This window comes from Bos mutus, chromosome 17, assembly GCF_027580195.1.
Source record: "Bos mutus isolate GX-2022 chromosome 17, NWIPB_WYAK_1.1, whole genome shotgun sequence".
NCBI classification, from domain to species: domain Eukaryota; kingdom Metazoa; phylum Chordata; class Mammalia; order Artiodactyla; family Bovidae; genus Bos; species Bos mutus.
This window is the reverse complement of record NC_091633.1, coordinates 10,143,235-10,171,162: the sequence shown is the minus strand read 5'-3', so window position 1 is coordinate 10,171,162 and position 27,928 is coordinate 10,143,235. Positions and strand designations below refer to the sequence as shown.

The following is a 27,928-nucleotide window of genomic DNA, read 5'->3' as shown; positions in this document are numbered from 1 at the left end:
GTACAGCACTTTCACAGCATCATCATTTAGGATTTGAAATAGCTCAACTGAAATTCCATCACCTCCACTAGCTTTGTTCATAGTGATGCTTCCTAAGGCCCACTTGACTTCGCACTCCAAGATGTCTGGCTCTAGGTGAGTGATTACACTGTTCTGATTATCTGGATCATTAAGATCTTTTTTGTATAGTTCTTCTTTGTATTCTTCCCACCTCTTCTTAATATCTTCTGCTTGTGTTAGGTCCATACCATTTCTGTCAATTGTGCCCATCTTTGCATAAAATGTTCCCTTGGTGTCTCTAAATTTCTTGAAGAGATCTCTAGTCTTTCCCACTCTATTATCTTCCTCTATTTCTTTGTATTGTTCACATAGGAAGGCTTTCTTTATCTCTCCTTGCTATGCTTTGGAAGTCTGCATTTGGATGGGTTTATCTTTCCTTTTCTCTTTTGCCTTTCGCTTCTCTTTTCTCGGCTATTTGCAAGGCCTCCTCAGACAACCAGTTTGCCTTTTTGCATTTCTTCTTCTTGCGGATGGTTTTGATCACCACCTCCTATACAATGTTATGAACCTCTGTCCATAGTTCTTCAGGCCCTCTATCAGATCTAATCCCTGGAACCTGTTTGTTACTTCCACTATAAGGGACTTGATTTAGGTCATTCCTTAATGGCCCAGTGGTTTTCCCTATTTTTTCAATTTAAGTCTGAATTTTGCAATAAGGAGTTCATGATCTGAGCCACAGTCAGCCCCTGGTCTTGTTTTTGCTGACTGTATAGTTTCTCCATCTTTGACTGCACAGAACGTAATCAGTCTGATTTCGGTATTGACCATCTGGTGATATCCATGTGTAGTATCGTCTCTTGTGTTGTTGAATAGCAGTGTGGTATTTTGGAGTGAGACCATACTATTACGAATAACAAAGCGTGAAATTGTGTCAAACAATTAGGGAATAAAATGGTAAAATTGGGGTGCTAATTGTGGAAGCCCAGTAAGTTAGAAGTAGAGTCTGGTTTGACAGCTTCTCTGAGCTAGAGAAACAAGAGAGCCAGCCATCAGGCTCTGACCACCCTCTGCCATCTATCTGCACAGGAGGTGGGGGATACAGCCAGAGAAAGTGCCAGGGTGTAGGAGAGCAGAAGAAACAAGTTGTCCAGTCCCCTCCATTAAAATGAGTGCACCTAGCTCCAACACCTGGGTGACAGGAAATTACAAGTCTCCATGGAACCTTGAAATGCATGCCCTTGCCTGCTGCCCTCGACAGAGGCCGAGTCAGCCTCCTGGGGTCTGGCTGAACAGATTAGTGAGTTCTCCCTCCTGAGTAGGAAAGGTTTTGGAGTGAGGCCCTGTCCTTCCTGGCCCTGCCTTTGGAGTGTTAGATCACTCCAGGAGGGCTCTTTTTCTGTCCCTCACAAATGAAATTCTGGGTATACAGAATTCAGACGAGACCTAAGGAATCATGGAAGTGTGGGGCGACCATACATTTGTGTAGGGCCGAGGATCCCAGAGACGGGGAAGCCTGATGGGCTGCCGTCTATGGGATCGCACAGAGTCAGACACGACTGACATGAAGTAGCAGCAGCAGTAAGAGTTTTATATACATCGTCTCTGATCTTGGCTGCATTTTAGAATTTTCCCCGCCCCCAACCCCAGGGCCCTCTCCAGAACATTTCTTCAGGCCCCAAACCTCTGGATTTGGGGCAGCTCCTACCCCATGATTCTAATATGCAATAAAGGTGAGACTCGCCCCCAAGAAGAATAACTTCCCTCTCTCCACTGGACAGCAAAAACCTTAAGGTGTTCAGAAAAGTTAACAGTTTTATCTCCTTGCAGGTGAAAGGTCCTCAGTGAAAAGAAATCCCAGGGTGGCATCTACCTTACACAGGCAGAGGGCTCAGTTGCTAGTGGTTTCATTTATACAAGGGATTCGCCTAACCCTTTGAAATATTCCTTTTTAAAACTGATTAATGTATTGTTCAGGGGCTTCTACAGCTTTAAGTTTTCCTTGTTTTGTGCTTTCTCATGAATAAGCTCCAAGATGCCCTACTGAGCAAACGTTCCGAGGGTGCCGTCCCAGGCTGTGACTGACACCTAGGCCCCCAAGGTGGGCCCAGCTCGAGGGCTTTCCGGAAGGAAAGGGTTCCCCTGTGTGCCCGGCGGGCCGCAGCTGCCCCTGGACCTGTGCCCCTCTGGCAGCGGCGTTAGTCAGCACATTCCGGAGTCTTCAGGCTGCTCGTGGCGCCACCTGCCGGGAGACGCCTGTAAGCTCAGGAGGCTTCCCTGCCGCGGGGCGCCGGGGGTTTGCGCTGACTTTCCAGGACCGTGGGATGGGCCCGCCGGGCGTCCGTGGCAACCGGCGCCAGGCAAGGATTTCCGCCTCTCGCGACCAGCCAATGGCAGCAGCCGTGACGCTTGCGGCGCTTGAGACACCGGCGTTCATTGGCCAGGCTCGGCTCCTGTCCAGGCAGCCGCAGTGTGGGTGGGCGGACCCTCTGCGAGCAGCCGGGAGAGTCCGGGATGGGTGGGTGGGGCGCCGGCACGGAGCCCCGGCGTGTCAAGGGAGGTGACCAACTGCCCGGTGGACTTGAGGCCACAGAGGAAGTGCTGGTCGCGCAGTAGCCCGAACGGTTCACCCCAACTTCCTTCTGGTTGAGCTTGGCTGTGACGGGGGCTGGGCAGCCTCTGAGGGTGGGTCCTCACAAGGCCATGCGCATTGGTCTACGGCCCTAGGTGATGAGAGCCGTCTTAGTTTTGCCTTTTCATGTGAAAGGTATCAGTCCCTGAAAGGCTAAATACTCATTTGGCAGCAGGACAACCACTGCCACCTTATAGAAGGTACCCAGCTAAGGCTCTGCCACTTTATTCCCATTACCTGGTGTCCCTCCAAAGTTACTTTTTGCATTGAACCACCATGGTTTAGGAATGCTGGGGAAGGTGAACAAAGTATGTAAAACACATCAAAATGTGAAAATACAAAATGCAGAAGTGTGGGAGCAATTACTCATCAATGGTCATCATCCCAAGAGAACCAAGTAGACATTTTTGGGTGTGACCTTCAAATATACACTGGCAGGTTTTCTTGTACAAAGCTAGTATCATATGTGACCTTGTCTCTTGGTTCTTTTTTACACTCAGCATAAATCACGAGTGTTTCCCCACTGTCAGTAAATATTCAACATTGTGGTTGTTACTGGGAGGTGACTGTATTCCATCATATAATCTCCCACAGGTCCCCTAATTGGCTACAGTGATTAGCTGAGCTGTGCAGCACTGTGTGGCTGCCAGTGCACACACCCTCAAAAGAGGGGGTTGCTAGTAGAAAGGGGGCACCAATGGGTTAAGTCCAACTTCCATGGGGACTGGTCTTTTGGGGGAAAGATGAAGGCAGCAGCCCCTTAGTGCTGTGAGAGGTCTTTGATCTCTGGGTTCCAGTCCTGATTTAAGTATCCTCTGTTAATCACTTTAAGATGGCGGTCAGATAATCCTTTCACCTACAGCTTGTTTATGAAAGTTGAGAAAATGTGTATGAAAGCATGTTGCACAACTTTCCAGTCCTCTAGAAGTAACACTGTAGTTACAGTTAGTTTGTTGTGAGCTTGGGGTCAGAGACTGTTTCCTTACCCCGTGGATGCCAGGTGCCCCGGGCAGAGGACCTGATGCTCTGGCACAGGGTGTCTGCGCTCACCCCGGCCTGTGTGTTTCCAGGAAGAACGCTGTGGAGCTGGAACTCGCCAAGTGCAAGATGGACATGATGTCTCTCAACAGCCAGCTGCTGGATGCCATTCAGCAGAAACTGAACCTCTCGCAGCAGCTTGAGGCTTGGCAGGTAAAGGAGTCTGTGAACCCAGCCTGAGTGTAAAGATGGGTTTGTTACTGGAGGGTCCCGTGTGTGCAGGTGAGCAGTGATTCGTCTTCACTGGGTGAGAGTTGGGGTTCCAGGCCCCAGGCCCTGAGTGCCTGGAGGAAGCTGCTCTCAAGAGCGAGGAACCCAGCTGTGCCGACCTCCAGGCTTGAACAGGGGCCTCCTTCAGCCGCTTGCCTTGGCTTTGATACTGCTGTCAACGCTAAGGGCCCAGGAAGCCCTGTATAACTGACTGGATTACTGGATGCATGTCATTCCGACACCCTTGGGTTGTTAGCGGCTGCTGCTCTTCCCTTTCTCAGAGGCCAGCTTCCTTCTTCCACAGAGCACCGTCCTGGCGCAGGTCTGGGGAAAGTGAGTCAGTGTGTCTGTCTCTAGCACCACAGGTGTCAGAGTCCAGTCAGCCTGCCCTGTCCCAGGCCCCGATGCGCTCCCCACTGGGCCAGGGCCACGACTTGCTTTTTGTTAATGAGATTGCTGCTGCTGCTAAGTCACTTCAGTCATGTCCGACTCTGTGCAACCCCATAGACGGCAGCCCACCAGGCCCCACCGACCGTGGGATTCTCCAAGCAAGAACACTGTAGTGGGTTGCCATTTCCTCCTCCAATGCATGAAAGTGAAAAGTGAAAGTGAAGTTGCCCAGTCGTGTCCAACTCTTAGTGACCCCATGGACTGCAGCCCACCAGGCTCCTCCATCCATGGGATTTTCTAGGCAAGAGTACTGAAGTGGGTTGCCATTGCCTTCTCCATTAATGAGATTAGGGAAGTACAATTTCAGGATATGGGTGTAACCATTCACGTTTCTCCCCAACAAATCCTAACTGGACAGATGAAAAGACCCCTGCAGCTTTCCGAGGCAAGCCCCTCGCAGGGGGCAGCTTACAAGTGGCTGTTCCTGCAGGGCCCTGCCCAGCTGGCTGCAGGCGCGCCAGGGTCCCCCCACCCCAAGAGCTGTTCCCCGCCTCCCAGACCGCCGTGTCCTGGCTCACTGCGTCTGTTCTTCTCTTTTCTCTCGGCTACAGTTTGCTTCCTCAGGGCTTTTTACTATCTGGCTCCTTTGGTTTCTGATCTAGTGGCCTTTCTCAGTTCCCGTATCAACAGCTTTAGTTGTACACCCCTCCTGCCTTTGAGGTGAGCTCAAGCCCTCATCCCCTCACCTCTCCCCTCCCGCCATCACGGTCCTGCCCCGCTGCCTCCCTCGTGGTCACCATGTCGTGTGTTGGTGCCGGCGTCATCTCATCCAGTGTGCCATGCCATCGCTCCCCGGCCTCCCGCTCCCTCCACTGTCACGACCATGAGCGCGGCAGCACGTGGCCCGGTCTTGACAGGCTGACCCGGCCAACGCTGGTTTCTTGGTTCCACCTCCTCACAAGGGGGCTGTTTTATGGATGTGACCCAGCATGGAGTTACAAGCAGCTTGTGTGTGTATCAAGTTATGACGTGATAGATTTCATGGAATTCTTTTGCTGAATCTTACAGTATAAAAAAAATGCAGTTTGCGGTGTATCAGAAAAAACACTGGCAGCTTTGAAAGGGTTTCTCTCTGAAGGACCTCGTGACGTTCCTGAAGTTGCATTTAATGTAGGTCTTATGGCGCGCATCCCAAGAACAGAGCACTGGGCTGAGGATTTGACAGTGGGACCTTCAAAGTGAGGACCGTGTCACTTGACGAGGAGGGGGTGTAGGTGGGAAGTTGTATGTGAAGAAGGGGCGGGGAGGAAGGCAGCAGAGCGGGACGTGAGTCAGGGGTCTGCCCGCCGCCACCTGGTGACACGCTCAGGAAACTTACAAAGACACCTGAGTGACCGCAAGCTTAGGTGTGTGGGAGGTGATGGACAAGCTGGTCAGCCAGCGGCCCAGCCGGCCCACTTCCTGTGCTCACCGAGGGCGCGGCTGCTCTGGCCTCAGGAGCACCCGCCCCGCACAGCCTCCACATCTGTGCATGTGGACGCTCACTCCGGCATTCAGCCCGTGGCTCAGTCTTTTCACCAGGACATCCCAGAGCCCACCCTCCCCACCAGCTTTAGGGTAAAGCAGCCGGGCAGATGCTTGTGTTTCTGGCTGATGTTACTAGAGACAGGGCTGCTTGTTTCTAAACCAGGACTTTTCATGGTCTGTTAGCGGCCCTGTCCTGCACAGACTCAGTCCAGTGAGGAGAGCGGAGCCGCTCTGTCCAGCAGCTGCCGTGGGGTAAGAGCTGGTTCTGTGAGGCAAAGTCGGGGTGGAGGCAACATCTACTCTGCAGTTAGCTTGCCGGAGGGGGAGGCGTGGCGACCTCACTGAGGAAGCACCGAGGCTGGAGCGTGACAAACCTCGAACATGGCGACTCCCCAGCCTCCACCAAACAGGGGCCCATCTGTGGGTGCTGAGCGTGGATGGTAGTTGGCGAGGATGCAGCAGGGAGCCTCGATCTTGCACACGGGCCTGCCAGGGGCTCATGGGCGCCAGCAGCTCAGGCTGGCAGGAGTCTGAAGGGGGCAGAGAGGCGAGAAAAGCCAGGCTGTGAGGCTGGAGAGCTGGTGGTGGCCTCGGCTACCCTGAGGCTGCAGGAGTGGGACCAGGTGAGAGGGGAGCACTCAGCCCGAGACACACAGGAAGCAGGGTCGAGAGGGCTGCCCACAGGCTGAGCAGGGCTGGGGGTGATAGACAGGCACCAGTGGCGGCTGCTCCCAGGGCCACAGGGACATAGCTGGTCCCGGGTCGGCCCGGGAGTAACACTGCGCAGCCAGCCAAGCCCCGGGAGACCAGGAGGGCGGTGCTTCTTGGTCTCGGGTCAGGGCAGCCGTGGCCGCAGCCGCTCACCCACGTCCCTGCCATTCTCTCCTCTCGTGCTGCCCCGCTCCGCCGCCTCCCCAGCCCATCCGCGCCAGGTCAGCATCCTCACCCCACCCGTCTGCCCGCAGGATGACATGCACAGGGTCATTGACCGGCAGCTGATGGACTCGCACCTGAAGGAACGGAGCCGGCCTCCCGCCACCCTCGCCCGGGCCCCGGGCCTGGGGCGTGGGGACGAGCCCAGCACCGCCGAAGGCAAACGGCTCTTCTCGTTCTTCAGGAAGATTTAAACCGGGAGGAGTCAGGCCAGCGAGGACAGGCACACTGACGCCGACTCAAATAGAGGCGTGGGCCGGGCCCCAGGGCAGCACGTGTGCCCACCGGTCCTGCCGCGCTGGGCCCGGCTCAGCGGCCGCACTGCCCACTCGCCTGGGGGCCGCGTCCTCAGGAGGCCCCGCCGCCTCTGAAGGCAGCTCTCACCGGGGCGGCCCGAGCCGTGTCCCTACTGCCGGGCCCGTCCTGGGGTCCACCACCGCGGAGCGGGGCTCAGGCTGCTTCCAGAGCGGCTGCCGTGCCCGGCTCCAGGCACTGCTGCCCTTGAGCAGGGAGAGAAGCGGAGGCCCACTCTACGCACCGAGGCCGCAGCTGCCCACCGCGGGGGGCCTCCTCCTGCTGGGTACCAGGCCCGGGCCTGGATCCAGTCCTCCCACAGCCCCGGCCCAGCAGGCGGCCCCTCACCCACGTGCATGCACCTCCAGGCCCCGGCCTGTGGGCCTGACAGCTGGCTCTTCGGCCACAGCGGGCCCGGCCGCGGCTGAGGCCGTCCCCAGCCTCAGAGGAAGCTGCCTCCCCGCGCTCTGCTGCAGGCCTTCCTCCTCGGCAGGGCCCTCTGCAGGCTCAGCCCTCTCCCCTTCCCGGTGCCGGGCAGAGGGCGTTCCAGCCCCCCCAGCCCCCCGCATACCCAAGTTCTCGGCTCGGCCGAGCACGTCCAGGCCACAGGACGGCTCCAAAGGGGTCTGCGCTCAGCCATGCCGCCAGGCAGCATCAGCTCCACAGGGTGGACGTCTCCAGAAACTGCCCACCAGGCCCACGGAAGGTCACCCCCAGCGACCTCCCACTCCTGCTCATCCTCAGCAACCGCTTCACCTTCTCTGCTGAGGCCCCGACTCGGGACTCAGAGGCACCGGGCTGAGGCCGCCCTCAAGCTGCTTTACAAGGATCATCTTCCTCCCTCACGGGGAAAGCACAGCAGGGATGAGTGGAAAGAATGTACCTACAGATATGTACAGACGCAGTGCTGTACAGACACAGTGCTGTAATTTTGTATGTAGCAACCATGTAAATACATGTATGGATTTTATAATATACATATTATATATGAATCTATAAAGGCATATTTTTAGAAAAACAGCACACCACTGCTTCTTTTGAAAATAGTCTAAGAATAAAATGAATTTCTACAGAGCTTCCCGCCTCAGTCACTGGGTACCTGGGTGGTGTCTGGGCAGAAGGCAGAGTATAGTTTCTATCCGCTGGCTGGTTATGCAAAGGCAGAGTCCTCCACGCACCTGGGGGGTCACCTCATATGTTGGCACCAAGTCAGTGGACTCAGCCAGGAAGAGGCGTGCGCACACCCTCCACCCAGAGAGTGAAGGCAGGCATCAGGGACAGCTGTTCTGTGAGCTGTGACCCAAGGTGCCACGTCCACCCTGGCCCTGGGTTCTTGGCCAGCACTACAGCTGCCTGGCTCCAGGCACCAGGCCCCAGCAGCGCCGCTGACCAAGCCCCAGGCAGACCTGACAGCTCAGCAGAAACCTCGAGGTAGAAAGAAGTCACTATAGGCACATCCTTCCAGAAGGAGAAACACGGCGCTTCCCCTGGCGTCTTTCTTACCGTGTGTCAGAAGGGGGAGCTCAACCTGGACCCACCTTTCGCGGACAGAGCCACCCTGGCTTCTGAAAGTGTCCCCGGGCCTCGACGGACACCTGTGCGGGACTCAGAACAGACAAGGGCTGGACCCAACGGGTGGGTAGCAGCCAGGCCCACTCGGAGCACAGCTGGAGGAGAGCAAACAGACCCTGCAAGAAAATTTGGCAGCTTGAACCTTTATTTTTAGTATTTTTTTTTTAAAAAGCATAATTAGAAACTTTCAATACAGAAATAATCCTAGCAAACCATTTAAAAGTGTTGTTGTTTGACAGGAAGTTCACATCAGGTCCACCAGGACGCTGGTCCAGCCCTGAGTCCCCCCCACTCCCACCCCCCATTCATGCGTGAGACACTCCGCGGACGGGCACGCTGCCATCACCAAATCTCCCCCCACCTGGGTCTGGGTGTCCAGCAGCTGAAGCCACGGAGGCTTCTTGCCTGCTCTGGCAACTTGCAGGACGCCCCCCACTTATTGCCTAAATCTGCAAGCTCTGCCACACCTGCGTCACCTGAACGCTCAGGGCTGAGCCCCGATTCTCCACGTCCACCGGGGACCTGGGGTGGCTGGGACAGTCCTGAAGACAGGCGGCGCTGTGGCCCCACGCACCCAACCCGACGGCTGCCTACTGCCAGCCCCCAGCCCCGCAGCACCCCCACCTCGTCCCGTGGCTCCAGAGTGAGGAAGGCCTGTCACCCCGATATGCGGGCTTTCGGCAGTCTGGGGGGAAGTGGAGAGAGAGGTCAGACGGAACCCCCTTTTATTGATTAAAAACCCATCAACAGTGACATGGGAAATCTGCAGTGAATCTGTGATGTGATTGTCCAGTCAGGGCTTGACCTGGAAATGTAGGAAAGGAAATCTAGTAAAACACATCATGGTGCTGAAATAAATTATTCCCAGGTTACATGATCTTTTAGGGGAAAGGTGAGTGTCGAGTGGGAGAGGGGGTGACCATAATCAAGTGCAGAAGACCCTGATCGTTCCTCCAAGGGCACCAGGGCGAGTCACGGCTGGCGCCCAGCCCAGGCGGCCATTCCCTACCACCCGGCCAAGAAATTCTCATGCTGCCTTTGTACTAAAACAGTCCCATTACGGACCCAAGGCTGCCTACATCCAGCTCAGAGGCACCATCCCCAGGGCCCAGTGGCCCAACACCCGCTCCCCCACACTGAGGGATGCCAGGTGCTCATCAGAGACCCGGGACTCCAAGGGAGGCCCCTCCTTTCCCACCAACAAATGGCCAGGAGCCCAGCTCCACAGCGACAGGAAGCCATTCATTTTTTCTAAAAACACTGGACCCAGAGTGGGGAGGCCGCAACTTTTGCTGCTGTGCCAACCAAGCCTCAGGAAGAGAGAAAAAAAGTATGAGGAACTTAATTCATTTGATTTGGCTTCACTTTTATCAGTTAAAATGACACTCCTTAGCAGCTCCCCCACTGGCAAGCCCATCTGTGCACAAACACACCCCTACCTTTCTGTTGGAACCCAAACAGGTTGGTATATCAGAAGCCACAGCTCCCCTGGGTTATAGCTGAGGCGTCTGAAAGGCAGGACGAGAAATTTGTGGGCCAAAGGGCAGGAGTGATCTCTCCTCTGGAAGCGAAGGGCCAGACCTCCAGGGGGACCCTGGGGCCCACCTCAAGGCGGGATCCCCAGCTGCCGGAGCGGTGACGGGGCGGGATGGGGGCCGGCCCTCCACGCGGGGGAGATGCTGAGGCCAGTGAGAGAGAACAAGTCCCGTGGAGCCCACGGCACCAGCCCAGGTTGGCAAAAGGTACGTGTTCTAGAACGTGATCCTGTCCTCTCCGGAAGCTGCTGGCGGTAAGTCGGGGTGGGGAGGGGAGGGGAGGGGGTGTTGCAGCAGGCTGGCACGAAGGAGGCAAGAGCCGGAGCGGGATGAGGGCGGCGCGCTGGTTAAAGCGATATACACTATGTACAGACTCCGGTTAATCAGTCCGCTCAGCTGGCAGCGTCCTTACCAGCCCGGGCACTCGGCCGGGGGACAGGGGCGCCGGAAGGGAAGGTCAGGCCGTCCCACACCTTCTTGGCACTCGAGATGGGGGAGGAAGTCCCGACGGCACCTCCCGGTACAAAAACGTGGAGAGAATTCTTTAAATAACGGCACGGAACTGAGACTGTCCCCCAGGAGAGGAGCCCCCGGCCAGGGGCGGGGGGGCACGGCAGCAGCGCAGTCTCTGCAATGGGCTGGGGGCATTAGCAGCAGCGTTTCTTCCGTTTACTGTTCTTCGTGAGCTTCACCACGTCATTCTGTTGCTGCTGCTGCTGTTTCGCTAGGTTGTCCTTCTTTGCCCGGAGGACCAGCTCTGTGATGCAGTTGAACATCTGTGAGGGTGAAGGAAGCAGGGCGGCCTCAGACCGGGGAGGAGACCCTGTCACAGCTGCGCCCCCCGCCCCGTGCTGGTCAGCGCGGCCTCTCCCGCCTCCCCGGGCCCAGCCTTCCAGTCCACTGGGGGCTATTTCTGTACTTCTGTCTTCAAGCCCCATCTAGAAGGCGATGCTACAGAGGTCAGAAAGGAAAAGCATCAAAGACCTCTGAGCTGTCTCAGGGAAGTCAGCCTCAGGGATTTTCCAGCCTTTCTGTGAAAGGATAGAGAGCTCCTTTCCTTCAGCTGACACCTCAGACGACACAGATAAAGGTGTCCCTGAACTGGTGACGAACCAGAAGCAGCTAGAATCTGCCCACTCCACACTACCTCACCGCACGGCCCACTGAGAACCTTCCCCAGACCACCCAAGACCACCCAAGACCACCCGCAGCCCCCTCCACTCCTGGGGAAGGAATCAAGTACAACCTAGGGGGCAGGGCTCACCCCTCCCCAACCTACACGAGAATGGGGGAGCCTGGAAAGGGCTCAGGGCCCTGCCGCAGGCCCCTGGGGGAAAGGCCCACGGTGTGACCCCAGCCGGACGCAGGGGCCCAGGGTCCCCACTGCTGGGTGGCTTGTGTCCCAGGACGCAGAGTGGATCAGCCCCCTGGACCTCTGGGCTCCAAGCCCACGGGCAGGACCTTCCCGAAAGCTCACAAGCACTTCCAGCAGCCCTGGCACATGTGGTACTCGGCCCGCCTGGGGCGTACTCGGGGCCGGCCTCGACACCCACCAGAGCTCTGGAGGCCACAGCAAAGCAAGCTGCTCTGCAGGCCAAGGCCCAAGGAAAGAAAGCCAGAGAGCAGAGCGGGGAGAGAGGGCAGTGGGGGGCGGGGAGGACTGAGCGGACGCGGGCTCGGCTGAGGGCAGGCCCACGTCTGAGGCAGCCTCTCCCTCAGGACTGCTGAGGTGCGAGGTGGCCCCGGCAGGGAGATGCCCGGACACGGAGCCTGGTGCACACAGCAGGTACTCGATCAGTGGCCGCTAAGACGATGCTGTCGACTACCGGCCCGGGTCAGCCAAGGCAGAGTGGGGAGCCGGGGTTGGGGTGGGGAGCGTGCCCGCGCTCCCAGCCCTTCCGGCGCGGGGGCCTCACCTCTTCCACGTTAACGTTCTCCTTGGCGCTGGTCTCAAACAACTGGATCCCCATCTGCCCGGCGAACTTGTAGGCGTCTTCCGTCTCCACCACCTTGCGCTCGGGGTCGTCGTTCTTATTTCCCACTGGACCACAAGACAGAGTCAGCCCGGCCCCCGGCGCCCCGCCCCGCCCCGCCCCGGGCCGCCCCGCGCCCCGCCCACCTGCCGGCCCCGCCCCGGGCCGCCCCGCCCACCGGCCGCCTCACCTAGGATCCGGCACACGTCGTCACAGTTCTGGTTGATTTCATGAAGCCACCGCTTCACGTTGACGAAGGATTCGGCGCTGGTGACGTCGTAGACCACGATGACCCCGTGGGTCCCCCGATAATACCTGTGGGACCAGGGTCGGCGTCAGAGGTACGGCGTAAACAAGGGCAGCCCCTTCGCAGGACCCGCCTGCCCGCACCCGGACAGCAGGTGAGGAGGGCAAGGGGCCGGTGCGTCCCCCCAGGCCCGGAGGCCTCAAGCTGACGTCGGGACCTGGTCAGCACTGCCACTCACCCTGCTCCCCGGGCGCAGTGCGTAGGGAGCGCCCCGCCCTGTGGGGTCAGCCAGATTGTTCAGAGGCAGCCAAAGGCATGAAACTTAAGTTCTTGTTTCCTTTTTCAAGTCCAGGCAATGGGGCCTTCCCTGATGGTTCAGCGCGAGACTCCCAAGTTCCCAGTGCAGGGGATCAGGGTTCGATCCCTGGTCAGGGAACTAGATCCCACCAGTGGCAACTACGACCCGACTGCTACAACTAAAGGTCTCCTGCGCCGCAACCAAGACCTGGCAGAGCCAGGTAAATAAACACAAAAAGAAAATATTCAGGCAAGGTTTACATTCGACAGCATATTATCACTGTGCTCTTTAACATCCAAGAAAGTTTTTCTGTCCTCAAATCTGTCTTAGTAAAATGCCATTTCAAGGACAGGCGCCACTTGTGAGGCCTGCCAAGGTCTGTTCACACCCCAGTGGATGGGCGGGAACCTGCCCTCCTGCCACTCCAGGCTTCAGGCAGGAGGGGCTGCTTCAAAAGTTCAGGGGGACAGACAGGAGCACGGGCCTCATGCTCCTCCAGAGAGCCAGCTTTGACCCAGCGGCCAACACGTCACCTCATCCGGTACAGGGAGACACTCACTCACAGGGGCCTCTGAGAGGGAGGGGAAGACCCACTGCCCACAAGAGACAGGCTCATGGTGGACAGCGGCCTCCCTGAGCCAGCCCGAAGCACCTCCACCTCTTGGGCCCGCAGGACAGCAGGCCCTCCCAGGTGGCAGTCCTGAAGCAACACACGCCCCGCAAGGACGGAGCCGGCCGGGCCGCACGTGCACCGCGTTCTCAGCCGCCCGCCCAGCAGCGCTCTGGCAGACTCCTCACAGCCCCATCCCGTGACAAAATCAACCAAGCTCCATCTCTGAAAGGCGGTGTGGACCTGGGAAGGTTACTGCACGCACCTCATGGCACCTTGGTTCCCTCAACTGTAAAATGGGGGTACCAGGATGCAACTCTGGGGGTGGCTGTATGACTAAGGCGATAATACATGTTTTCACAAGGGCCAGCTCTTTATCCGGAGAAGGCAATGGCACCCCACTCCAGTGTTCTTGCCTGGAGAATCCCAGGGACAGAGGAGCCTAGTGGGCTGCCGTCTATGGGGTCGCACAGAGTCGGACACGACTGAAGCAACTTAGCAGCAGCAGCAGCTCTTTATCATCACCATTAACAGTCCTTCAGCGACACTCCGGGCCCCAGACGCAGGCAGAGGAAAACCAAAGGCAGTGAGGGCGGCTCCCTTGGGCTGGCCACCAGGGCGGCGAGAACCGCCCATTCTCCACTCTGAGACCCCGCCTGACATCTCCTGGGGCTTCGTCCACCCACAGCTCTGCTTTCCTGGGGACAAAGCCCTGCCCTGGGCAGCCCGAACAATCAAGCCATCCACGCCCTGCCCCCCTTCCCCCCAGATCATCACCTGGGTCCACCTGGGGGTCGCCCACCTGAGCAGGTGCAGGAGAGCAAGCCAGGAAACGGGGAGAGGAGGGAGACAACTGTCCCCTGCCAGCAACGGACATGAGAACAGTGCACTGTGCTGCCCAGCCTCCTTTGTTGACGACAACCAAAGATGCCGAGAATCTGCAGAGGGAGGACCAGCCTGGGGCGTGGAGCTCAGGCGCTGGGCCTGTCACTCCCCACCATCAGGCACCACGTCCACGTGCCACAGCTTGGCTCTGTGCCAACATGACCGCGATGCTCTCCGCTCACCGGCTACCACAGACAGGAGGCCACCACGTCACCGCTAGGACAGGAGGCTGGTGAAGGAGCTGCCGGAAGCCATGGCCTGGGCCGGGCCTTCCCTGCCTCGGCCTCTCCCACCACCACCCGACCCGCACCCCTAGCCCCACCACTCGGGGTCAGCGAACCCCAGCAGCCACAGCCAAGAATCGGTGAGGGGACGACAGGGCACTCGTTCTCAGCAGGTGGACAGGATGCAGTTTTAGTTTCTCTTTTAGAGCCCTGAATCAGAAAGGGCCACACTATTGCCCCCAGACTGCCCCACCCCTGACCTTTTCCCAGCTCCTTCCCTCAGCAACCACCCCTAGCCCGCACGGGTGCAGCGCACCCCTCCTCCACCCTCCTGGGACAAACCCAGCTTGCCCTCAGGTGGCCGAGAACTCCAGTCCCCCCAAAGGATGAAGGAGGCAGTTCACCCCCTTCCTGCTGCCCTGGAGGGAGCTGACCCCAGCCCGCTGCTCGGCCTGTGGCCACATCTCTTGTGGTCACAGGCCCAGCGTTCTCAGCTGGTTTTAACCCACAGGAGCCACCACAGCATCTGCCGCTGGCTCAGCCCTGGTCCCTGAGGGTGGAGGGCCAGCAGAGGGCTGGGCCGTGGATCCACTAAAGCGCGGGTCCCCACCCTCCAGGTCGCGGACCAGCACCTCCTGTCAGATCAGAGGCGGCATGAGGTTAGAAACGAAGTGCACAGTAGATGCCATGAGCAGCACGTCCCTGCTGCTCCAGAGGCTAAGCCTGTGCTCCCAACGCAGGAGCCCGGGTTCAATCCCTGCTCGGGGAACTAGAGCTCACATGCCACAACTCAGAGTTCGAATGCCTCAGTGAAGACCCGACACGGCCAAATAAATAAATAAATTTAAAAAATATGTCATGTGCTTGAACCATCCCCAGGCCACACACGCCCCCACCCCCAGACCAAGGAAGAACCATCTTCCACGAAATTGGTTGCTGGTGCCAAAACGGCTGGGGGACAGCTGAGTTAAAGGCAAGAGTCTTGGCACAGGGCAGACCTCAACTCAACTCCTGCCTAACTGACCAAGCCAGGTCCCTCCACCCTCTGCGGGCCTCGCTTTTCTTGTCCGTACATTGGAGAGAACCACAGGACTCTTACCAGGATTAAACGAGATGAAGCAGCCACAGTCCTTGGCAACAGTCCTGGCCTAGAGGAGGACCCCTGGTCAGTGCCCACACCTCGCGACACCGACAAGAGGTCCTGGTCTCATTCAGGCCTGGAAGCTCGGGCGGCCCAGGCTCACGGCATCCGACTACCCCGGGAACCTTGACTCCAGCTGCCCCTCAGCTCGGGCCTTGCTGGCAGCCGCTGACACAAGGGGGCTCCCGCAGCTCATCGGGAGGTGGCTGCAGAGACCTGCCCTGCGGAGCTCCCGGGACTGGGGACCCCCAGGCTCTCAGGGAGGTGTGGACCACGGCGCATGTGCGTGTCTCAGGGCTGGCCCAGTCCTGCTCCAGGGTGGCTCAGGATCCGGCCCCTGAACCCCCTTCACCAAGGCTGCCCACCCACCGGTCTGTCACCCCCACCCCCCAAGCTGGCACCCCTGGGTTCCCCTGCACTCTCAGCCACCACCCTGGGGGCTCTTCACCCCGACACTTCGCACCCCTGGGATGCCGGCAGCCCCGATGGGTGGCCATCCTGGGGGCCGCCTGCCTCCACCTCGCAGGGAGGAGAGGGAACTTGGTGGCGCCTCCCCGAGAGCCCCCCACCACAGGACCCGCTGGAGGAGGCAGAAGAGAGGCCAGGAGAAGCAGCAGCCACTCCAGGCTGGGCCCGGCTCCTACTCTGCACACACCCCTCAGAAGCTCCCCCATCCATAAAACCGGGGTGATGAGAACACCAACCGCAGGGAGCTCCACAGAATCTTCTACGTGAAGCCCAAGCACATGGGACCTCGCATTAATGCAAACCCCAAAGACAAGCCCCCCAGGAAACCAAAGAGCAGAGACTTTAGGCAACTTGCCCAAGGTAACCCAGGGGGCAGAAATGTAAATTCCAAACCGCCTGTCTTCAAAGTCCTGTTCTTTCCCGGAACCTGTTCCAGTAACAGCCCAAGAACCGAGAGCCACTCCGCAGGACCCAGCACAATTCCGCCCATTTACAGCAGAGATTCAAAGGTCCTGCGGCAGCAAAGGAGGGCGACCCTCAGGGCGAGCTGAGTCTATTAGTCGCTCAGTCATGTCGGGCTCTTTGCGACCCCATGGACTGTAACCCACCAGGCTCCTCTGTCCCTGGCATTTCCCAGGCAAGAAACAGGAGTGGGTTGCCATTTCCTCCTCCAGGGCATCTTCCCGACCCAGGGACTGCATGAACCCAGGTCTCCTTCACTGCAGGAGGATTCTTTACCATCTGAGCCACCAGGGAAGACTCCAGGGTGCGCTGGGTCCCCAGTCAACAGCTTTGGGGCAGAGGAGGGGGCCGCCCAACAGCCTCCCACCTATCAGTGCTCCTTCCAGACCCCCAACAGAGAGACGCTCCTCCACGTCAGGGTGGTGACGGAGCTGGCACCTCCAGCAGGCGAGCTGACACTGAACAGGAGTACCCTTGCTGCCCGAGTGTCTGACCTCCCGGCGAGGCCAGCACCAGCACTGTGACCCTATTTTAAAGACAAAGGAGGGACTTCCCTGGTGGTCCAGTGGTTAAGGCTCTGCCTTCCAATCTCGGGGACACAGGTTCGATCCCTGGTTGGGGAACTAAGATCCCATGGTACACGAAGCCCCAAGCACTGAGCCCGTGCTCCACAGAAGGGGAAGCCCGCACACCACGACCAAGACCCAGAGCAGGCAAAATAAATAAATACATAAATCTTTAAAAAATAAAAATAAAGACAAAGGAGCCAGAGGTTCCGCTGACTGACGCACACTGCCCTGCCAGCCCCAGAGGGAGGTGCAAGGCTACTACCTGCCACAGGCAAGACGCGCGCACCCCATCCGCTTTTCTGGTCTCAAGGGGAAGGGCCGCACCTCGGCCAGGAGCGCACCTCCCCACAGCCTTGGGGGCGTCCAGAGCCATTTCCCAATGGCGGGGGCTGGGGGTCTGAGTGGAGGCAGGGGGCCTGAGTGGGGGTGGGTGGTCTAAGAAGGGGGAGGGGGTCAGAGCAGTCTGGGCTAGCCTGACTCACGTGGAGGTGATGGTGCGGAAGCGCTCTTGCCCGGCCGTGTCCCAGATCTGCAGCTTCACTTTCTCCCCATTGATCTCCACAGTCCGAATCTTGAAATCCACTCCGATCGTGGTGATGTAACTGCCTGCACACACAGGGATGTTAGCACGGCCCAGGGCCGCCCTGGTCAGACTGCGTCCTCAACAGCCCAGGTGACCCTGGGCTCCACCCCGCCTGGCTCACTCCAAGTGCCTGGAGGACACAGCCCTGGACAAAAAAAGAGTCTGAGCCCCAAGGTGAGGGCAGGAGACAGGATACAATGAAACCAAGTGATAAAGAAGACAATTTCAACAGCAATGAAGCCATCAAGGAAATAAGAGAAGAGACCATGACTGCAACAGGAAATGCTCCACCAGAGTGGCCCGGGAACTGTGGGGGACCACGACACACTCTGGGTTTCTCTTTTCTACTCCATTCCAAACATTTTAAACAACCCACAAAATTAACTTTCTAAAACATAAACAAGTCATATACACCCTGTCATATACAAAATAGATAACTAACAAGGACCTACTGTATAGCACAGGGAATTCTACTCAGTACTCTGCAATGGCCTAGAAAAGAGTCGAAGGAAGAGTGGATATATGTGTATGTACGACTGATTCACTTGCTGGACACCTGAAACGAACACAGCAATGTAAACCAACTATGCCCCAATTAAAACACACAAGTCGTGACCTGCGATTTGAAAGACTGCTCCAGGCAGAAGAGACAGAAGAGGCAGCAGCAGAAATAGCAATGGGGCGTGTGTGTGTGTGTGTGTGTGTGTGTGTGTGTGTGTGTAGCAATGGGGCGTGTGTGTGTAGCAATGGGGCATGTGTGTGTAGCAATGGGGCATGTGTGTGTATGCAATGGGGTGTGTGTGTGTGTGTGTGTGTAGCAATAGTGTGTGTGTGTGTGTAGCAATAGTGTGTGTGTGTGTGTGTGTGTGTGTGTGTGTGTGTAGCAATGGGGCATGTGTGTGTGAGTAGCAATGGTGTGTGTGTGTGTGTGTGTGTGTAGCAATGGGGCATGTGTGTGTGAGTAGCAATGGTGTGTGTGTGTGTGTGTGTAGCAATGGGGCGTGTGTGTGTGTGTAGCAATGGGGGTGTGTGTGTGTGTGTGTGTGTGCAATGGGGCATGTGTGTGTGTGTGTGTGTGTGTGTGTGTGTAGCAATGGGGGTGTGTGTGTGTGTGTGTGTGTGGGTGTGTGTGTGTGCATATAGCAATGGGGTGTGTGTGTGTGTAGCAATGGTAGGTGTGTGTGTGTGTGTGTGTGTGTGTGTGTGTAGCAATGGGGGTGTGTGTGTGTGTAGCAATGGGGCATGTGTGTGTGTGTAGCAATGGGGTGTGTGTGTGTGTGTGTGTGTGTGTAGCAATGGGGCATGTGTGTGTGTAGCAATGGTGTGTGTGTGTGTGTGTGTGTGTGTGTGTGTATATAGCAATGGGGCGTGTATGTGTGCGTATGTGTGTGTAGCAATGGGGCGTGTGTGTGTAGCAATGGGGTGTGTGTGTGTGTGTGTGTGTGTGTGTGTGTAGCAATGGGGTGTGTGTGTGTGTGTAGCAATGGGGCATGTGTGTGTGTGTATGTAGCAATGGGGCATGTGTGTGTGTGTGTAGCAATGGGGTGTGTGTGTAGCAATAGTGTGTGTGTGTGTGTGTGTGTGTGTGTAGCAATGGGTGTGTGTGTGTGTGTGTAGCAATGGGGCATGTGTGTGTGAGTAGCAATGGTGTGTGTGTGTGTGTGTGTGTGTGTGTGTGTATAGCAATGGGGCGTGTATGTGTGTGTATGTGTGTGTGTAGCAATGGGGAATGTGTGTGTGAGTAGCAATGGGGTGTGTGTGTGGTATGTGTGTGTGTGTGGGGGGCGGGTGATCTGAGGCTGAGCACATGTCGGGAGGCAGGTTGGGGTGGAGGTTCCAGGCCAGTTCTCGGCTTTTGCGCCATTTTCAAGAGCTTGGACTTTCTCTTGTGTGTGACAGGGAGGCATTGAAGGGTTTAACCCAAGCATGAGCGGCATTGTAAATAGCTCTCCAGGGGCATCTGTGTGAAAGATGGCGCTGGAGAGAATTTCTGGCAACAGAACAGTCTCGTCCAGGCTTTCAAAGGCCCGAGTGCTAGGAAGCAGGGGTCCCCAGCCTCCGAGAGCTAATGCCTGATGATCTGAGGTGGAGTCGATGACACAGTAACAGAATGGAAGTGCACAACGCAGGTGATGCGCTCGAATCATCCTGAAGCCCTAACCCCCACCCCACCCCGCCTGTGGGAAAACCGTCTTCCGTAAGACGGGTCCCTGGTGCCCAAGACGCCGAGGACCGCTGCTGGGAGGAGCCCACACGCTCACTCCCTCTGGAGCTGACGGTGACGCGGGGCTGCAGACAAGACACACCGACTGCATCGAGAGTGCAGAGCGGCCAGGAAAGGCCAAGGCTCAAAGTCGGGTGCAGCTCAAGGAAGGCTCTGGGGCAGAAGTCACACTTGGGCCTGGCCTGAAAGAACAGGTACATTTTCCAAGGCTGCGACCAGGCTGGGGAAGGACATCCTCGCCAGAGGAAAGGGTGGAGGCAGAAGCACAGAGACCAAGGCGGCCTCAGGCTCCGCGGGGACCGGGCTCCGCCCAGGAGAGCGGCCCAGCACCCAGCACCGTGGGCCTGTGAAACACGGCTGACCGCTGAGCGAGCGAGCGAGCTGGTGAAGACACAAAGGAGGGCGAGACAGCAGGAGGGAGGAGGCTGGACGGGGAGCTGAGGACAGTGTGAAGGCCAGCGGTCTTCAGCAGGGGGTGGTTGAGGCCCCCCCAGCCTGCCCCCCAGGATGCCTGGTGATGCCTGGAGACGTTTTCATGTCACAGCTGGGTGGGGGGTGGAGGACGGGGGCACAGAACAGCCTCCACAACAGAGAACTGCAGGGCCCAGAGTGTCCGTGGTCCTAAAGTGGAGAGACCTTGCTATGAGCTCGGCTCGCTTAAGAGAGGTCCGCTGAGGTTTTTAAACAGAAGAGACCCTACTAGAGACGACGAATTCAGCAGCCTGGCATGGGGTGGGCAGGAGCTGCTGGGATGTCTCAGGTGAGAACCAACCACAGTCTGAGCTGGTAGGAAGAGTGGAGAGGAGGAGACGGGCTGCAGCAGAGAGCCCTCTGAGAGCTCCAAGCGGACAGGGCGGAGGGGAAGGTCTCCCAGCTCAATGGCAAGTGCCCACTGGCTGCCGTTCCTGAGCAGCGAGGACAAACCGGCGATGTCTCCTCGCCAGGAGCCAGCGGCGAGGAGCTCCCCTCGCGGCAAAGGTCGCGAGGAAGGAGAGATTCCTTAGGCCCGGGCCATCCTCGCAAAAACTCTGCGTGGCGGGGATGGTCGTCAGCTCCTCTTTTAAAGGTCAGCTGAGACTCAGTCACGCTCATGGTGATGCGAAGAAGACAGCTCTTTCCAATGTCACACCACCGCTGTCAGGAGAAACCCACCTCTCCCCCGAGAGAGAGGCGCCTGCCACGTAACCACTTCCCTCCACGGCATCGCAGGGCATTCCTTCAGTCCTCAGTCAGAGAGGCCAGGCCGACCTGAAGCCTCTGCACTGAACCAATGAGCTCCAGCAATGAAAACGTGGCCCACTGGGATCGGGGAAGCAAGATCAAATGGGCAGCACTTTCCGCCCATCAGCTGAGCAAAAATGGAGACCACTGAGACCCAGCAGCGACTGGCATTGACAAGGGGCTCTCTGAGCCCTTCAGCTTCTCACAAGTGCGAAAGGCCAATTGGCAGGACCTGTGAAAACCTGAAAAGCACATACCCCCTGACCTCGTACCTCTGCTTCTATACAGGAATAAATGCAGTGTCCCAAGAAACGCGGCACCATTTGAGAGAGGCTACCAGAAAGCAAGCAAGCGCGCGTCAAGAACACTGTTGAACCACGTGCACCCCTCCACAGCCCAGGAAGCTGCACAGCCACTCGAAGAACCACAGGGCTGCGTGTTGACGTGCAAGGGTGATCTCCGATGTGCTGGGGGGGGCCGCCCACCACAGGCGGGGGCAGGGTGAGGGGGGACACTGAGCGTCAGTGCGGGGCAGGGGACCAGGAGCTTTCTCTTTTCATGTTGTTCAGTCTTCCTGTTTGATTCTTTAGATGGGCATGTCCTAAGCGTCAGTTTTTTGTTTCTTTCTTTTTTCAATGTTGGGGCACAAAAAAAGACCCTGAGTAGAAAAATGATGGGCCTGCAACTGTTTTTTTTTTTCCAAGAAGACAGCTGGAGACTGACTACAGAGACTTCTAACCTACTCGCCACTCCCCCCTTCTGTCTGCTGAGGCAGAGACCAGGGTGTACCGGCGCCAGGGGAAAGGATTTAAAACCAAAACACCCAGCAGCACCCCAGGGGCACACTCACCTGAGAAAGTGTTGTCTGCAAAACGTAACAGTAAGCTGCTCTTGCCGACACCTGCAGGGGAGAGGGCGGGGGGTGAGAGGCGGCCTGGGTCCCTGCTCCAAGCCCGACCCCACTTCGGGGAGACAGCCCGGGTCCCGGCTCTCCAGACACATGACAGCACCCACCTACCTCCCTAGCCAGCCTCCCACCGGAACACCCCTCCCTCTCCACCTCTGACCTTGCCCTCCAACTCAGGGTGAGCCCCAAACTGCCCCCAAGCCAGAGACAAGGAAGGGGTCCACGCCCGGCTCCAGCAACCCCTCAAGGAGACCCGACAACAGCAATGAGGCTGAGGAAGGCCGACCCTGTGCTCCTGGCCCCAAGGCGTGTCCAGAACACCGTCCGGAGAACACATCACGTGCAGCGCTTCAGCTTGGTGAGACGGGGGCTGCACGGCTGCAAAGCACCCTGGAGACCATCAGGGCTTTCTGCAGGCGAGGAAAGGGAGGCCCAGACAACTCAAAGCCACTGCTGGCCACTCTCCCCCGGCCGATGCCACTGGTGGGGAGGGGGTGTCCGCCTGACACTCCTCAGTCCGACAGCTCACGGTACTCAGACCGTTTCACTTACCACGACCTCTCCTGCTCCAAGGATGGACAGAATCCTCATAAGGATTGTTGAAATCCCATCAACACCCACACCCGGCACCATAAGCCCCCAGGTACACCTGTCCTGTGCCCTCCTGTCCCGCCTCCGAGGCCCGCAGGGTCAGCCAAGCACAGAAGGAAGCCCGCACGCACATGCCCGCAAGCCCAGCTGCATCTCTTAAGAGGAGGCACCTGAGGTTCCGAGACCTACACGTTGGTCTCAGAGCCTCGGCAGGGCTGGGGGGCGGTGCTGGATCTGAGTCCTGCGGATACATGCTGCTCTGGGAGTCTTCCTGTGTCTGCTTCAGGAAGTGGAATAATAAAAAGACCTGGGATTTCCCTTGTGGCCCAGGGGCTAAGACTCCACAATCCCAATACAGGGGCCCCAGGTTCGATCCCTAGTAGGGGATCCCACATGCCCCAACTAAGACCCAGTGCAGCCAAGTAAATAATATTTTAAATAAATAGAGAAACCCAAAGAGGCTCCTCTGTCTCATTCCTGTTAAAGAGTTTTAGCAGCACTGCTAAAAGCTAGACGTGAAAAGCTCCTCACCCGGGGTCTCAGACGGCACCCCTGCACATCCAGCTCAGAGCTAATTGTGAGTGTGAGTGTGAGTGTGTGTGTGTGTGTGTGTTCCCCAAACCCGCAGAAGGCCCGGCCTCTGCCCCTTCCCCAGCTGACCCAGGCATCCTCTCTGACTAGCTCCTCTGAGGACCTCTCCCAGTGGGTGAGTCGCCCAGGGATGCCCAGAAGAACTGGTCGGCCTCACAGAGCGAACCAGGCTCGGGCTGTCCCGATGGCAGGCCGGCGCTGCTCTGAGCAGACAGGTGCCGAGCCAGCCCCAGGCCCACCGCTCAGCGCCTGTGAGCACCGGGCCCACTTCCTCATCGCTGCCCCCGCGAGGCTTCCTGTCGGCCAGGCCGGGGCGGGGGGCAGATTCCGGGCCGGCCCCTCGCGGCAGTGCTCTGCCCCACGCCACCACCCCACGGGTTCCCTGCTTCCTCCCAGAGCCTCCTGGTCTGCTTACTCAGCGAAAACCTTGTGTCTGGGACACGAGTTCCTCCAGGAAGGGGATCTCACCTCATTTGCCCTGCATGGTCCTGGGGCTGGAAGCCGGGCCCAGCATTTAGTAGGCACCAACAGAACCCTGTTCAGTGAACTTGTGACTAAACCAGGGCCGATCACCACCTGATGCTACGGCTGCAGCAGGAAGAGGAGCCCAAGCGCGGGTGTTCAAACTCTGGGCGGGCTGGGGGGAGCAGAAGCCTAAGGGATTGGGGTACGCCCTCTGCCTGAAGCAGGAAAGCAGCAGCGTCCCCCCAAGCCTGGCCTTGGGGAGTGGGGGAGGGGGAAGGGCGGGGCTTCATTCACCCCAAGCTCATCTGCAGAGCTGCTCAAAACCACTACAGTCACCCCGTCAACTGCTACTTCAGGCCGACACCCACCTCTGGCCTGGCTGGTCCCTCTGGAAGGAAGGGAAACCCACCCTGAGAAACGCGTTTCCTAAATGTCCCTGAAGAGGCAGCCTTGGGAACACACGCAGCACCCACAGAAGCAGGGAAGTGCAGGGTGCCGATCGGCCTTCAGCTCAGCCGAAGTCAACAGCCTCCCCAGGGCCACCCCAGCCCATCACCCTCGACCCCGCAGGGAGTATAAGCCCGGCCCCTGATGCCTTCTGGAAGCGGGGAGACACAGACTCATTCTGTAAAAAACGGACCCACCACTTTCCATCTCCACCAAACCCCAGCCCTCCCCCGCTTCTGCCCCTCGCCCTGCACTCGTCCTCAAAAGATGCTCGTCCTCAAAGCCTCCACCACAGGCCCCACCTTGGCCATGCTCCTCCCGTGTGCTCCAGCTCCTTCACTCCTCCTCATTTCAGTTCTCTACTGTTGAAGACCCCAAAATCTTTGAATAAAGTGTGCTCAGCTTTAATCCTGGCCCAGTAACTAACTCACTGTACAACCTCAGACAAGTCGCTCCCCTCTCTGAGCTGCAGTTCACTCAGCTGTGGAGTCAGAGGCTTTAACTTGATCTCCAACACAGCCTGCAGGTTCTAAGAATGAGTCTGATCGGCCCCCTGGACCGGACGAACTGCTGTTACAGAGCCAATGTTAGAAGCCCCTGAGAGACCGTGATCCACCTTAAGCACAGAAGAGAGATGCAAAAGCAGAGGGTCTGTATTCCAGAAGCAAGTACAATGTGGCAGAGTGGGAAGAAGAGCTCTGGATTTCTACAGAAAGGGACTAACATTCATCGAGGGCCTACTGTCTGCCAGGCCTGACACCAGCTGCTCATAACGCATCATATGCATTAACTCCTGGCTTTGCCCTAGAGGAGGGCGTGGCAACCCACTCCAGTGTTCTTGCCTGGAGAATCCCATGGACAGAGAAGCCTGGTGGGCTACAGTCCATGGGGTCGCAAAAAGTCGGACACAACTTAGCAACTAAACAACAAAAAAGTTTATTATGAAACTATTTTGCTATTGAAAAAAAAAAAAAAACCTCCTGGCTTTACCTCTGAGGAGCTGTGCAACTTGGGGCAAGTCGATTAGTCAGCTACTCTGAGCCTCAGTTTCCTTATTTGACAAACCACACAAGCAATGGGTAAGAACCAAATGAGAGAGTGTCTATGAAATCGTTTGAAAACCCTTAAGGAAGCATCACATAAGAAGCCAGATTCAGGGGAGGGTGAGACGCCAGTCTACCTTGCTCAGCTGCCAGAGCTTAGCCTGAACTTCCAAGGCTTTGAGTGGCAGCGCACTGTCAGGGGACGTGAAACTGCAAAGCCTAGATCTCCTCTAGTCAACAGTCTACATGCTCAGACCAACCACGGAGCCGGATCCATAAATCCTGACCCAGTGAGTCTTCTCCCACAACTAACTTCAGAGTGAAGAATCAATACATCAGGTAGAATGTATGGTGAGAAAGAAGGCCCAAACCATGGCCTGAGTTTCACTGGGGAGAAGGTGCATCTTCTGGCTAAGCTTATGCCCTCCATTTTTGTGGGGCTACACGCAGGCCCCAGGCCTCTTGCAAAGGGACAGGGACCTTGAGCGTGGTAAGCTGACCTTAACTCCAAAAGGACAGAAAATCACCCTGATGCCAGCCCCTCCAGAACCGAGGTGAGGGCTGAGAACGAAGCTCAAAAGGCGTAAGCGTGCCAGGACCCTGGGAAACACCCAAGGCTGTGCTGGTCTCGAGGCTACACAGCTGGTCTGGGCTTCTCTCATTCACACCAAGACGAATCCATGCTCCCCTGCCCACAGCTACTCTTCACCTCCCTCATTAGCCCTTAAACTTTTTTCCCTTCCATGGGCAACCACAGAAACCTCAGCCATCCTTCACCTGATCCGAGTCACCGGCCACGTCGCAATCCATCTCCACTGTGAGACCACGACCCAGCCACTCGCCTGGTTCTGCCCGGGCTCTGACACAACGCTCCAACTTCAAGGCCTAACAGCCCCTTGATTTGGTCCCCGCTTTCCCTAACAATCCATGGGCTCCACCACCAACCTGGCCTCTGCCTCCAGTCACATGATACCGTTGTCAGCACTCAACTCAGGTCTGGTCTGTAAATCTGGGCCGTTCCGAAGCCTCCTTCCCCGTCGTAAAATCCCAGCACCTCAGCTATGCTCCTATAAACCTCCCAGGGCCTACCTCCCTGACCTTTTGGTCACCCCATAAACCTGCTTACCTGCCACACTCCAAACACCTCTACAACCTTCCACCCTTTCTCAGAAACAAGACTATCTTTTCTGAAGATGTTGGATATCCATTCATTCAATACATACATATTAGGCACCGACTGGGTGCCAGGCACTGGAGAGGGACTTAGGAGCTCTAAAGGAGGGTACACTTTTTTGTAATGTTGGCTGACCCACCTCCAGCTCTGTCCAGCAGACAGTGTGCAACAGCAAACACACAGGGAGCGCTCACTATGTGCCCGGTTCTGCACACTGCGCGTGTATTATCTCCTTGAACAACACTCCATCACCCCAGCGAGGCGGATCCCATTGCTGCTCCATTTTACAGATGAACACAGGGAACCCCACAGAGAGAATAATTCAGCAGGAATGTGCCAGACTCGGCGCGAAGTGCTTTACCTGTCTTACTTCATTTAAACTTCACAGGAATCCTATGAGGCAGGTTCTGAGATTAACCACCCCCCACCCCCGCCCCACTTTCCCCAGGAAGAAACCTAGGCTTACAAACGCTACTGACAACCACACACCAGGAGCTCCCTTTCCGCCAGGTCCAGTGTGAAGCACTTTCCCAGCTTCATCTCACCCAAGACTCAGGAACTACCCAGCGAGGCAAGTCCTCACCTCTCAAATGAGAGAACCGAGGTTCGGAAAGGCGAAACAACTCGCCCAAGGTCAGGGTGAGGAAGCTGGTAGTCCCGAGACTCGAACCCGGCTCCCTCCAACTCCAGAGGATCGCGAGACTGGACCAAGGTCACACGTGGGGCAGAGGGGTCGGCGCGGCGAGCGGACCGGGAGCCCGGACCCGAGCCCCGCGCGCCGGCCCTCCGCTCCGCGGCTCCGCGCCCCGGCCTCACCCCGGCGCGCCCCGGAGCCCCTCCGCGAGCCCCTGGGGCCGCCCGGCCGCCCCGCCCGGCCGCCCGGTGCGGGCCGGCACCTCCCCGCCCGCCCGGCCGCCTGCCCTCCCCGAGGCCCCTGCGGGCCGCGCCCGGCAGGGCCCACGCCGCCTCCGGCCGCTGCGGCCCTCACCGCTGTCGCCGATGATGAGCAGCTTGAAGAGGTGGTCGTAGTCCCGGGCCATGGCGGGCGGGGGAGGCGCGCGCGCGCGCGCGAGGGCGGGCGGGCGGGGTCGGTGCTGGCCTCGGGATCCGCGGTTCCCTCCGGGCTGCTCCGGCAGCGGCGGATCCACTTCCCGAACAAACAGCCGGAACTGACAGAAACACCTCCCTTCGCTCCCCCTCCTCCTCCTCCTCCTCCTCCTCCTCCTCGGCAGCGGCCGCCGCTGCCGCCGCCTCACTCCTTCCCGCCCCGCCCCGCCACTGCGCAGGCGCAGCGCCTGGCCCCGCCTCCGCGCAGCCGCAGTGGCGGCCGGCCACGCCCTCTCCGCGCTCGCGCACGGCGCCTGCGCCCTGTCGGGGTCCCGGGGGCGCGGACTTGTCTTGCCCGTGGCTCTTCAGCGACCATCGCCGCCACCACCGCCGCCCACCCGCCGTCCGTGGCCTGCTGTGCTGGGAGCTCCGAGAGCGCAGCTGCAGCCAGGCCTTAGCTGCAAGAATCCCGGAGTGCCGGGCGAGGCCGACCGTGGCCCGGGGTGGACTTGCTGCTGTTGCTTCATCTTCAAGACCCGCAAGCGCTGCGGAGAGGGACCGACTGGCACGCAGTGACCGGGCGGGGCGGGGCTTACGCCGAGCTCCAAGCTTCTCCGGACTGTGAACTCA

At 58.0% G+C, this 27,928-nt stretch overlaps 2 protein-coding genes across 3 annotated transcripts in view; one reads left to right on the top strand and one right to left on the bottom strand.

Annotated features, from left to right (window-relative positions):
• BICDL1 (BICD family like cargo adaptor 1) overlaps positions 1 to 8,103 on the top strand; it is an 80,215-nt gene extending 72,112 nt beyond the window's left edge. The window contains exons 9-10 of one of the 2 annotated variants that reach the window (XM_070386038.1): positions 3,700 to 3,820; positions 6,760 to 8,103. In XM_070386038.1, the coding sequence (XP_070242139.1) occupies positions 3,700 to 3,820; positions 6,760 to 6,921 (283 nt within the window). In that variant the 3' untranslated portion in view covers positions 6,922 to 8,103. The remainder of the gene's footprint in view (positions 1 to 3,699; positions 3,821 to 6,759) is intronic. The other variant, XM_005891472.2, reaches the window with a different exon arrangement.
• A 633-nt stretch (positions 8,104 to 8,736) lies between these two features.
• Positions 8,737 to 27,476, bottom strand: RAB35 (RAB35, member RAS oncogene family). Its single transcript, XM_070386035.1, has 6 exons — positions 27,240 to 27,476; positions 21,884 to 21,934; positions 17,488 to 17,611; positions 12,292 to 12,416; positions 12,045 to 12,169; positions 8,737 to 10,904 (listed from the first exon to the last, which is right to left on the bottom strand). The coding sequence occupies exons 1-6, from the start codon at positions 27,289 to 27,291 to the stop codon at positions 10,776 to 10,778; spliced, it is 606 nt and encodes a 201-aa protein (XP_070242136.1). The 5' UTR covers positions 27,292 to 27,476; the 3' UTR covers positions 8,737 to 10,775.
• Positions 27,477 to 27,928: the final 452 nt, after the last annotated feature.